Raw genomic sequence first — 11,293 nt, forward strand, 5'->3', positions numbered from 1 at the left:
GGGCGCATGCGCAGTCTGCGCCCCGCCCGGCCGCGCGGCGTCGGGCCGGGCGGTTGCCAGGGACGACCGCATTCCCCTGGGACTCCGCGGTCGCGTGGGCGGGGCCTGGCCGACCCAAGCCCGCCTTCCTCGCGCTCTGGTTGGTTGTGACTGCTGTTCGTTGGAGCCGTCGCGGCCGCCGATTGGGCAAAGACAAGTTTCGCACGCTCGGCTCGGCGCTACGCCCCTTCAGCCGGCCCGCGGCCGCCACCCGCGAGGAGAGAACAGCGGGGGACCCGGCGCGGCGCCCGGGAGGGACCTGCGTCGGCCTCGGCTTCCAGGCGGGCACGGCCCGAGCGGCGGGCGGCGATGATCCCCGAGGAGAGGCCGGACGGCCCGGGCGCCGGCGAGGAGAGCGCGAGGCTGGAGGAGGCAGGCAGCGTTCGCAAGGTGGGCACGTCCGCGGGGGCGGGGGTCTTCCGGAGGAGGGGTCCGGGACCCCCAGCCCGCTTTTGCCCGCCACCTGCCGCCGGCGGGCGCGGGGCTGCGGAGTCGGCGCTGGCTTCTCAGGTCTAAGCGCGCGGCAAGACTTGTGGCAGCTCCCTGCTTCGCTCGCCCCTAGAGGCAAGCCGGGCTTATCTCTGGGGAAACTGAGGCTCGGTGCAGAGCCCGACCCCGCGTTGCGTGCCTGTGCTGGGCTTCTCTTTTGCGGGTTTGGGGCTCATCCTGTGCCGCCCAGGAATGGGTGGGAGCGCAAGTATAGCTCCGTTTTCCCCGCCGCTCCGGGGGGCGCTCCGGGGCCCCGTTCTAGGGCAGGTGTTGGGCTCTGGTGTGTGACAGCCCGTGGCCCTCGTGCTCGTTCCTGGAGCCCGTCATTCCTCCTTTCCCAGCTTTTCCCCCCTCTCCCCAGAGCTGCTCAGTTTTGCCCTGGGCACCTGGCTCTGTAATTGATGAAACTTTCCGCCCCAGGCAGGCAGCCGGAGCCTCCCGGGAACAGGAAGTGGCTGCAGGACTTCACAGCTGGGCAGTTTGTCCTTTTCTCGCTCCCCACGCACCTCCTCCCCCTCTGAGGTCCCTAACCCTGGGGCGCTGACTAGGACTGTGGACCATTTCCAGGAGTACTGGGGAGGCTCTGCATAGGGCGGGTGGAGGTGGAGACCTGGGGAGTCTGTGCTGGGAAGGAGGGGGCTGCCCCTCTCTGCAGCCTGGAGCTTAGGCGTTCCCTGGGGGTCACCAAGAGGCCAACCCCGTGTTCATACCAGGCCCACGAGGGGTGCTACAGGGTTCAGAGTAGCTTCTGGCTCGGAGGCTGCCCGGCCTCCCCGTTCCAGCACATCTCTCCAGGAGCACCGGACATCGGAGACCAGATGAACGGTGTTGATGAAGACAGCCCTGCTCAGCTGATCTCCTCTGCCCAGCACATGGACCACCCCCTCCCCAGGCAGATGGACATGGCTGCTGGCCCAGAGCCTGCTGGAGCTTTGCAGTTGGACCTCCGGAAGGGAGGGACGTAGCTTTGGCTGTGGCCTGCTCCTCCCTCCCCAGGTTCTCAGGCCTCCTGGAGGGGACGCTGCCCAGGGAGGTCTTCCCTGACCGATCTCTCTTGAGAACGCTGGAGTGTGGGGGAGATGTTGAGTCATAATCGAAGGTGGCCATGCACCAGGAGCCTTCATTGTGGGAGGGTGTGAGGCCTTCTTTAAGGTGCCCTCTTCGAGGAACTGGGACAAGATCTAGCCCCCAAAGGGTCTGAAACTTCCCTGTGCCTGAGAGTGGTGGGGGGGGCACGCCAAGGAAGATAGGCCACATTTCCTCCAATATGTGGAAGATGGTGGACACTGCAGGAGGCTGGCCTCAGCACTGCGTGAGGACAACTTTCTGTCCCTGCATCAGGACAGGGAGGCACTGGCCTCATCCCCACTGTGCTCAGGGGCCGTGTGACCATCTTTGGGGATGTTGCCCAGGGAAGGTGCATTCTGAGAAGTTCTTCCTGGCTCCAGGGCTGGTGACTGTCCCAAACAGAAGGTCCCTAAATGGCCAGGAGGAGGCGTGGTGGCCTGGGGCCCGAGAGCTGCTCCAGCTCCCAGGCCCTGCTCCTATGGAAGCCCCTCACCTCCCCTGGCTGGAGCCTCCAGTCACCCGTCTGCAGCATCACTGTGGCTAGGGGCCCTCACATCTCTGCATTCACTGCCACATGGCTCTCCTAGCCCGGGGCCCCGAGATGTGGGCAGCTAGCAGGATTGCCCCATATAATGAGGAACCATGGCTGAGGTGGGCAGTGGGCAGCCAGAGGGCCTGACCTGCTGCCTATGAGCTGAGTGGCCCTGGGCCTATGGTTTGAGCATTTGCCCAAAGGGACCCCACAAGTAAATAGCTAGCTGGGCTGGAGCCCATCCCAGGGTCAACGTGGGCTGAGCACCCCAGAGAGCAGGTGGGCTGGAAAGCCAGCCTCCGGCACCCTGTAGGCAGGCCCCTTTCCGTTAGCACCTTGGCAAAAGCTGGCCTAGGTCATCCCCGCATGGCCATGCCTAAGCTCATGATAGAATTGTGTGGGTTGAGTGGATTATGGGGGTTATGGAATGAAATTCAAAAGTGCAGAAGGGGGGCATCTGGGTGACTCAGTTGCTTAAGCGTCCGACTCTCGATTTCAGCTCAGGTCATGATCTCAGGGTTGTGAGATCAAGTCCTGCTTCAGGCTCTACACTCAGCAGGCAGTGTGCTTGAGATTCTCTGTCCCTCTGTCTGCCCCTTCCCCCCACCATGCGTGCGTGCAAGCGCTCTCTTTCTCTCTCTCTCAAATAAATATTTTTTTAAAAGATTTTATTTGAGAGGGAGAACATGTGCACAAGCCGGGGGAGCAGCAGAGGCAGAGGGAGAAGCAGGTTCTCCATGGAGCAGGGAGCCCGACATGGGGCTTGATCCCAGGACCCTGGGATCGTGACCTGAGCCGAAAGCAGACGCTTCACCAACTGAGCCACCCAGGCGTCCCAATAAATAAATCTTAAAAAAAAAAAAAAAGTGCAGAAGGTTGCGTGGTGAACCGTTGGCCACCTCCTGCCCAGGGCTCCCAGAGCCCCGTTGCACTGGTGCCGGCCCCACAGAACGGGGCCACAGTCCCCACCACGTCCCCCACCTGCTGTGTTCTTCCTGGCCATACCCCCCCCTGTCCTCACACACCCAGCCAGGCCTGAGCCGCCCCGCTGCTCTGTGGAGCTCAGGTTCCACTGTGGGGACTGCGCCTTTCCCACCCATGAGAGTCTCCTGGCACTTGGGAGCTGTTGGCAGAGGCCAGGCCTGGGCCCTGTGACCTGCAGCTTTTCCACAGGGCTCTGACCCCCTGGCCCAGATACCACGTGGCCGCCCTCAGAGCCGCAGGGCCCGGGTCCACCAGCAGATCACCAAGGAGCTGCGGATGCGAACGGGTGCCGAGAACCTCTATAGGTGAGTGCCGGCGACCGCCCCCATCCATTAAGAGAGCGGTGCCACTGTCCCCTGAGGCCCTCTGCAAGCCCGGCCCATGCTGTGACCCGGGTTGGTGCCCGTTCTTACGGTCTGGTTTGGGAGAGGGACGTGTGAGCGGGTGACAGTGGCCATTGCAGACTCCCAGGAGGAAGGGCTGGGCCTCTCACCGGGCTCGGGGCAGCGTTCATCTGAAACCCTCACAGACCACCTGGGCTCCTACCTTGGTGGACCTCACTGGTAGGGGTCAGCTCCGGGTCAGCCAAGGGCCATGTGGGGCTGGAGGGAGCTGGTGTGCGGTGTGGGAGCCTCTGGTTTGTATGTGGTGACCTGCAGGCACCGTTTAGGCCGAGCTGTGACAGGTGTCCCAAGATTGGGGACCCGGGAAAGTGTCCTCCGGGCTGAAGGGGTGCCTCTCCGTTAGAACAGTGAGCCGCGCATCTGCTCAGACCTTCACCCATGTCTGCATGAGCCCACTCTGTGGGTGATGGCCCAGGAAGATGGTCCGACCTGTCAGAGCCCCAGCCACTGTGTGCAGAGCCAGCCGAAGGGTCCTGGGATGGGGGTCTGCCGGGCCCAAGGGGCTCCTCCGTTTCCTTGGTCATCCTGCATCCCTGTCCAAGCCCATCCCTGCTCTCAGCCTGGCCTTCCTGGGGACCCATCGCCCCTCTGTCAGGTGCCCAGATGTAGGCACAGAGAGGGTCTGACCCCCACCTTTCCAGGAAGGCTGGTTTTGTGTTGCTGTGGAGGCCTGCGTCCAGGGAGAGCGGTGGTGGGAGGCGAGAGCCTGTGGCCTGGAAGGTCTGGATCTGGGTTGATGTGCCCTGGGCCAGAGGCACTGTCTGTATGCGTGGACAGGAATCGACACCAACTGTAGGGGGACTCGGGAGAAGAGGGAGGTCATAGGGTGGGGCTGGGCCTGTGAGCACAGCATGCTGGGAGGGGCCTCTGGAGCCCAGGCCAGGGCAAGGGCTGTGGCGAGGCCTAGGTGCGTGCAGTCCGCCTGCAGAGCTGGGGCTTCAGCTCACCTTGGCCTCCCCCAGAGCCACCAGCAATGCCTGGGTCAGGGAGACAGTGGCCCTGGAGCTGAGCTACGTCAACTCCAGCCTGCAGTTGCTGAAGGAGGAACTGGAGGAGCTCAACGGCAGCAGTGTGGAGGCTGACCGGCCTGAGAGGTGTGTGTGTGCCCGTGCAAGGATACGGCCGGCCTGAGGGGTGCGTGTGCGCTTGCACGTGTGTGGGGGGGGGACCATGGAATCCAGGTCAGAGGCTGAGTGGGTGCATACGTGTGAGGACACCATCCAGAGCAGCGTCTGTGTGCTGTGGGCTGTGTGTGCAACATGTGAATCAGAGTCAGAGGAGAGGGGTTACGTGCAGCTGGGGAAGTAGGGAGTGGCCCCTGGGGACAGCAGGGTCCAACCTCAGAGTCTGGGCTCCATGGCTCTGGTTCCAGTGAAGGAATCACTGTGCCTCTGATCCCCCTGGGGCTGAAGGAGACCAGGGAGCTGGACTGGTCCACCCCGCTGAAGGTAAGCGCTGACCTGTGGCCCTGGGGTCACACCCTGCCCTGGGGTCTGCAGGGATCTTGGAGGCTTTCCGGTCCAGCCATTTCATTGAACAGATGGGGAAAGAGGTCCAGAGGGAGGAAGAGCCTGCCCGGGCTGTAGGAGCTTCTGGTTGGGTGGACTTTGGAGAAGACCCCCCACCATGGGGTAGGCACGGCAGAGCTGGTCATCCTGTGGAAGCCTGAGATGGCGACAGGGTTCCCTGACCCTCGCTCTGAGAACCCCACCGGCTGGGGGCCCCTCCAGGCAGAGACTCTGCTGCGGAAATCTCCTCGGGTTTCGTGAGCTAGGCTGCCTGGGGATGGCTGGCCACTGCCCAGCAGGCACCTCGCCTGTCAGGTGGCAGAGAGCCCCTGCTTTACAGGGGTTAGCGAGGGCTTCTGCACCTCTGAACCCCGTGTCTGCTGGGCAGGGACCCCCCCCCCCCACACCAGTCTTTAGCCCTTCTCCAGGGGCCCGGGGCTTCCTTTCTGGTACCTGTCTTTTGCCCGCGCGGGGCTGGGTGACCAGAGAAGGCCGGCACCTGCCCCTCCCCCAACCAGGAGCTGATCTCTGGGCACTTTGGAGAGGACAGTGCCTCCTACGAGGCCGAAATCAAGGAGCTGGGAGACCTGCGGCAGGTGGGTGGGCTCCCCTCCCCTCCCCTCCCCTCCCCTCCCCTCCCCTCCCTGCCCTGCCAGACCTGGGAGACCAGCCACTCCCAGTTCACAAATAAGGGCAACCGAGGCTCAGTCAGGAACAGAAAAAAGGAGCCGAGCGCAGGCCTTCACAGGGCTGGAGGCCCCACCTGGGGCAGCTCTGGGGACAGTGGAGAGACGGGCACACACGCAGGGCACGCGATGGTTCTGTGCACACTAGGGAAGCTCTGTCCTCACCACCTTCTGCCGGCCCTTTGGGAATGGCTGCTGTGTGCCGATCCCTTCCCAGGGGCCCTGCCTGGGCCTCTCCCTGTGCTCTTCACAGGCTCCATGCCCAGGATGGGGCCCACAACAGCCCCAGAGAGGGCTGATGTGCGTCAGCGTGACCTTTTCCCCACCCCCCCAGACCCTGGCGCGCTCCCATGGGGCTCTGACTCCGAGGGGGTTCCCCGAGGGGGGTTTGTGCATGCCATGGGCTGGGCCTGGGGTGCTGGGGCCCAGCTGGTGCCTACCCTGCAGGCCATTCGGACCCCCAACCGGAGTGAGGTGGGCCTGGAGCTGCTCATGGCCTACTACAACCAGCTCTGCTTCCTGGACGCGCGCTTCGTCGCCCCTCCCGGGAACCTCGGGCTACTCTTCCACTGGTAGGGCTGTGGTGGGTGGGTGTCCGTGGTTCGCACCGACAGCTCCCCAGAGCCCTGAGACTCCCGGCTGCTTGCTGTGGGAGCGCCACCCAGCCTAACCCAACCCACAGGTACGACTCGCTCACGGGCGTCCCGGCCCAGCAGCGGGCCCTGGCCTTCGAGAAGGGCAGTGTGCTTTTCAACATTGGGGCCCTCCACACCCAGATCGGGGCTCGCCAGGACCGCTCCTGCCCCGAGGGCACCAGGCGCGCTGTCGAGGCCTTTCAGAAGGCTGCTGGTGAGGGCCGCCCAGACCCCACAGCCGCAGTTAGGGTGCATGTGTCTGCATGTCTGGGGCCAGAGCTGGGGCGGGGGTGGTGCGGGGCTGTGGGGGTGCTGCCGGGCCAGCCTGCCCACCTGCTGTGAGCGCCCCTCCGCAGGGGCCTTCAGCCTCCTGAGGGAGAACTTTTCTGGAGCACCCAGCCCTGACATGAGCCCAGCCTCGCTCTCCATGCTGGAGGGACTCATGACTGCCCAGGCCCAAGAGTGCATCTTTGAGGGTCTCTTGCTGCCGTCTCCTGAAGCCCCCCAGGATTGCCTGGCCCAGCTACGCCTGGCTCAGGAGGCAGCCCAGGTGAGGAAAGGGAGCCCTTGTCCCACGGGAGACCTGGCCAAGCCGTGGTGGCTGGATGAGCAGGAGGGCCTGGGTCAGAGGTCCATGCAGGGAGGGGTGGGGTGCAGAGGCTGGGTCTCCTGGTAGTTCCCAAAGCCAGCTGTTGTCCTGGTCTCTGGGGCTGGTCCTGAGTCCTTGCCACTGGGGCAGCACCAATCAGAGCAGAAACTGGGGCCCAGAGCCCTGAGCTTGGCTCAGCGCAGGGTGTGGGGCGGGATGCCTAGGCCTTGGGTCAGGGCAGGTAGAGACCAGGCCCCAGGATGGGGAAGGGCAGGGGCTGAGGCTCCCGGGCTCATCCTGGAGACCTCAGTGTCCCACCACGTGCACCGGCAGGTGGCAGCTGAGTACAGGCAGGTGCACCAGACCATGACCCAGCCACCTGTCCGAGACTATGTGCCCTTCCCCTGGACCACCCTGGTGCACGTCAAGGCGGAGTACTTCTGCGCCCTGGCCCACTACCATGCAGCCGTGGCCCTCTGCGACAGCCCCCGTGAGTGCCCTGGCCCACCCGTCTGCGTGCTGGCACAGGCCCCGGCGTGGAGGGGCTCACAGTCCTCTCTGATCCCCAGCAGCAGCCGAGGAGGACTTCCCAGTGCTGCCGCAGGCCTTCCTTGGGCCCCCGGCCACGTCGGAGCCGTGGGGCGCTGTGTTTCCTCAGGAGCAGGAGGAGCGCAGGAATCTGGGTGAGGCGGCCTCGTGGGGAGGGTGCCTGCTGAGGGGGACGGAGCGCCCCATCCTTCGCAAGGCAGTAGCCTGGGCGCGTGCGGACGCTCACGGGACACAGCCCTTCCCTGGCCCAGGCTTCCACATGTGGCCGCTCCTCGTAGCGCGGCCAGCAGGCCCTCGGGGTGGACCCAGAAGCCCTCACCTGTCCAGGGGTGGGGGAAACTGGGGTTTGGTCCGGGCCAGGTGGGCTTAGGGCCCTGCGCCCCACGAAGCACAGGGTGCCATGTCCCCGCTCCGTCCCACGCAGGCAAGGCCCACCTGAAGCGCAGCATCCTGGGCCAGGAGGAGGCGCTGCGGCTGCACGCCGTGTGCCGGGCCCTGCGCAGGGTGGACCTGCTACAGGCTGTGCTGGCCCAGGCACTGCAGCGCTCGCTGGCCAAGTACTCGGAGCTTGACCGCGAGGACGACTTCTTGGAGACCGCCGAGGCTCCTGACATCCAGCGTGAGCTGCCCGGCCCCTCGGGACGGGTGTGTCCAGCCTGCAGGCATCCGTGGGCTGAGGCCCTGTCGCTGCCCTTAAAGCCCACGGAGCCATGGGCCTTGAAGGAGCCGAGCCCCTGGGAGGAGCCCAGTGGGCCTGCTCCCTTGCTGTTCCTCGTCTCGCCATCCCTGAGGCCGGTTCCCGCCCCGGGAGGCTGCCAGCCGTGGCCTGGGAGGCAGATTTCCACAGGCCAGCCACCCGGCATCCCCTGCTTTGCAGGAGCCGGCAGGAGCGGCTGGAGAGGGGGGCCCCCCCGGGGTGGGGGCGCACCCAGGCCCCAGAGGGCTGCAGGGGGGCCGGTATGCATCGAGCAGGCTGTTCCCTGGGCTACGCCCTCTGCTCTGGCTGACCCAGGTCCTGCCCGCATCTGGGGGCCTGAGCATCTGTGAGCCTCAGACTTAGCTCTGTCCCCCCTTTACCTTTCTCCTGTCAGCTAAAACACAGCAGAAGCCAGAGGTCAGGGCGCCCAGCTTCTCCAGGGTGAAGGTGACCGATATCTTCCAGCGGCTGGTGAGCAGCCCCTGCCCAGGTCACCCTCCCCACCTCAGCACAGGCGGGCTGAGGCAGGCGGCCCAGCCCTGCTCAGTCCCTTTGCGGCACCTGGTTTCTGACCCAGCGGGGAGGTGCTGTGGCCGCCCAGCAGCAGCTGACCCCCCTTTGCCCCCCCCCCCCCCCAGGGGCCCCTGTCAGTGTTTTCGGCCAAGAACCACTGGCGGCTGGCCGGGCCTGTGCGCGTGACCCGCGGAGAGGCCGGCTTTGGGCTCACGCTGCGCGGAGACGCGCCTGTCCTCGTTGCCGCTGTCATGCCCGGGGGCCCGGCCGCGGTAAGGCCCCTGCCCCACCCCCAGGCAGCTGGTATAAAGGGGGCAGCGGGGGCCCCTGGGCAGAGGTGGCAGGTGCCTGCGCGGGACTCCCAGACCTCCCCTGTCTCCCTGCAGGCAGCCGGCCTGCAGGAGGGCGACTACATTGTGTCCCTGAATGGGCAGCCCTGCAAGTGGTGGAGGCACGCCGAGGTGGTGGCGAGGCTGAAGGGCGTGGGTGACGAGGGTGTGAGCCTGCAGGTGGTCACGCTGCTGCCCAGGGCGGAGCCCCCTGGCACGGTGAGCCCGCGGGGCCCCAACATCCCCAGATGCCCAGAGCGCGTGGGGAAGAGGAGGCTGCATGCACGTGGGCGACCCCTGCAGGGGTGGCTTCCTGGGTGGCAGCGGCCCCTGCCCTCTGCGGGCCTCTGTGTGCCCACGCCCCTGGACGCTTGGGCTCGAGGCGCTGCTGTAAGAGCTGTTTCGTGGCCTTCACCCACCCCGGCGTGGCACCCAGTCCTTATGGGACCCCCAGCTCGCCCCTGACAGGCCAGCCACCACCTCCCTGGTCACTCCCCGGGCTGGGCAAGAGGTGCTGACTGACCCCTTTCTATCCCGGCTGCAGGGGCACCACCGGCCAGCCCTGGGAGGGCTCCTGAGGATCCAGAAGGAGTGTGGGTGGGGGACACCAGCTCCTGCACGAGCCAGCCCCAGGTGCTTCCTTGGCTGGAGCCGCAAGGCCAAGCCCACAGGGAGGCTGTCCCCACAGCCCTGAGCTGTGTGCCACCCTCCCCCTCTGGGAGCCCAGCGCCCCCACACCCTCCATATGTCCTCCTCCGTCCTGAGGCGCTTTCAGGCCAGTTGGCTGCCCCACCCAGTGCCTAGAGCTGCCCATTAAAGACCATGTCACACGAGGTGTGTGTGAGCCCAGTGCTGCGGCCGGGCGCTGTACCCACAGTCACAGCTGCTCTGGGCATGGAGTCCCAGATGCCAGATGCTGCCTCGGGGCTGCCTGTTCCTCACATGTGCCCACCTGGGGAGGGCAGCCCCCCAGCTGAAGGGGCAGGGTCGGGTAGTACGTTGGCAGTGGGCCCCTGGAGCCCACATCCTCCTCACACCCCCCTCCCCCTGCCCCTGAACAGACCACACCCTGGCCACACCCTCCCTCAGGGCTGGGTTGGCCCCAAGCAAGCCTCTGGGCCCTCCACTACCCCTCCACTGGCCCAGCCCACCCGGCACCCAGGGGCCAGACGGGGCTCTGGGGTGCCTACCCCACCCGCATCGCCTGCCCTCTGGGCAGTGTCCCAGCTAGGCCCACCCCGCCACGCCTTTTGCTGTCACCTCTGCTTCAGTTCTTGCGGCCCCCCCATCCTGCCTGACTCCCAGCCCCGCGGCTGCTGTCCAGGCCTCCTCTGTGCTTCCCGCCAGGCCTGGCCCCCCGCGCCCCCCTCAGTCCGCCCTGGCGGGGCCCTGGGTCTGCAGAGGGGTGGGGGCGCGGGCCTGGGCAGGGGAGAAGCCCCGGGGAGCGGCGGGCGGGTCTGGGGGCCGGGTTTGCCGGGAGTCCGCGCGGCCACCAGGGGGCGGCCGCTGCCCGCGCCTGCGGCGGCTGGAGGCAGCATGGGGGGCGGGGGAGGGACGGCCGCCGGCGCGGGAGAGCGCCGAAGCCCACCTGCGAGCCGGGGGGAGGGGGGGGGACACCTCTCCTTGCACACTCGTCCCGCCCCCCCTGCGGGAGCAGTGCTGTGCTGGTCCCCGCCGTCCCGCCGCGGTGTTCACGGCAGGGTGGGCTGAGTGGGGGTGGCGCGGGGCCCCGGACGCCGGGGAGGGCAGCCTTCTGGAGGAGGGCAGGGCTCCCCGCCTGCCCGAGCCTGGGCCGAGGGCGGCCAGGTGCGTCCCTTCCGACCCGCCTGCCCCTCCTGGGAGAACGCCCCTCGCAGCAGAACCAGCCAAGGTCACCTCAGCACTTACTAACTCGATTAATTAAACTGTGCGTCACGGAGGCCATTACCCGCTAATCAGGGATGACGGGGCTGGCAGGTCTCGTCCAGGAGGGAGCCTCGACTCCCGTACCTCTGGCGGCCAGTCTGGACCCAAGAGGGGCACGTGGGCTGGGGTCAGAAGCTGCCGCCCCTCTCTTGCACCTGGCTGGTGGGGAGGGGCCCTTGGCTGAGACCACGCGCCCCCCCCCCCCCCCCCGGGGCCACAGTGCATGGTGCCCGCCCTCGGCCTCCAGCCCCTGTGCCTGGGGCTCCTCACAGCTGGGGCCGCTGCGGCTGGGACCAGGCTCCCTCTCCTGAAGAGGGGTCAGGGCGGCCGGCGCTTAGAGCTCCCCAGTGGGGTCTCCGAGGCCCA

At 66.6% G+C, this 11,293-nt stretch overlaps 1 protein-coding gene across 3 annotated transcripts; it reads left to right on the plus strand.

Moving 5' to 3' along the window:
• Positions 1 to 158: 158 nt before the first annotated feature.
• RHPN1 (rhophilin Rho GTPase binding protein 1) lies at positions 159 to 9,848 on the plus strand. Of its 3 annotated transcripts, none has more exons than XM_027615806.1 (15): positions 159 to 429; positions 3,302 to 3,417; positions 4,479 to 4,610; positions 4,889 to 4,964; positions 5,543 to 5,620; positions 6,158 to 6,282; positions 6,393 to 6,559; positions 6,702 to 6,895; positions 7,268 to 7,424; positions 7,504 to 7,617; positions 7,908 to 8,102; positions 8,575 to 8,651; positions 8,819 to 8,965; positions 9,080 to 9,241; positions 9,567 to 9,848. In XM_027615806.1, the coding sequence occupies exons 1-15, from the start codon at positions 349 to 351 to the stop codon at positions 9,714 to 9,716; spliced, it is 1,971 nt and encodes a 656-aa protein (XP_027471607.1). In that variant the 5' UTR covers positions 159 to 348; the 3' UTR covers positions 9,717 to 9,848. The 3 variants fall into 3 exon arrangements, with proteins under 3 accessions (XP_027471607.1, XP_027471616.1, XP_027471622.1); XM_027615815.1 differs by having other exon boundaries at positions 7,507 to 7,617; XM_027615821.1 differs by lacking the exon at positions 8,819 to 8,965.
• Positions 9,849 to 11,293: the final 1,445 nt, after the last annotated feature.

The sequence above is a fragment of the Zalophus californianus genome, chromosome 4 (genome assembly GCF_009762305.2).
Source record: "Zalophus californianus isolate mZalCal1 chromosome 4, mZalCal1.pri.v2, whole genome shotgun sequence".
Taxonomy (NCBI): Eukaryota; Metazoa; Chordata; class Mammalia; order Carnivora; family Otariidae; genus Zalophus; species Zalophus californianus.

What these genes read in the sequence shown, in the direction of transcription:
- RHPN1 (XM_027615806.1), top strand. Translation starts at nt 349, where the DNA reads ATGATCCCCGAGGAGAGGCCGGACGGCCCGGGCGCCGGCGAGGAGAGC. An exon ending in AGGCAGGCAGCGTTCGCAAG is followed by an intron (nt 430 to 3,301) that starts GTGGGCACGTCC and finishes GCTTTTCCACAG; the next exon opens with GGCTCTGACCCCCTGGCCCA. An exon ending in GGCCCTCTGCGACAGCCCCC is followed by an intron (nt 7,425 to 7,503) that starts GTGAGTGCCCTG and finishes TCTGATCCCCAG; the next exon opens with CAGCAGCCGAGGAGGACTTC.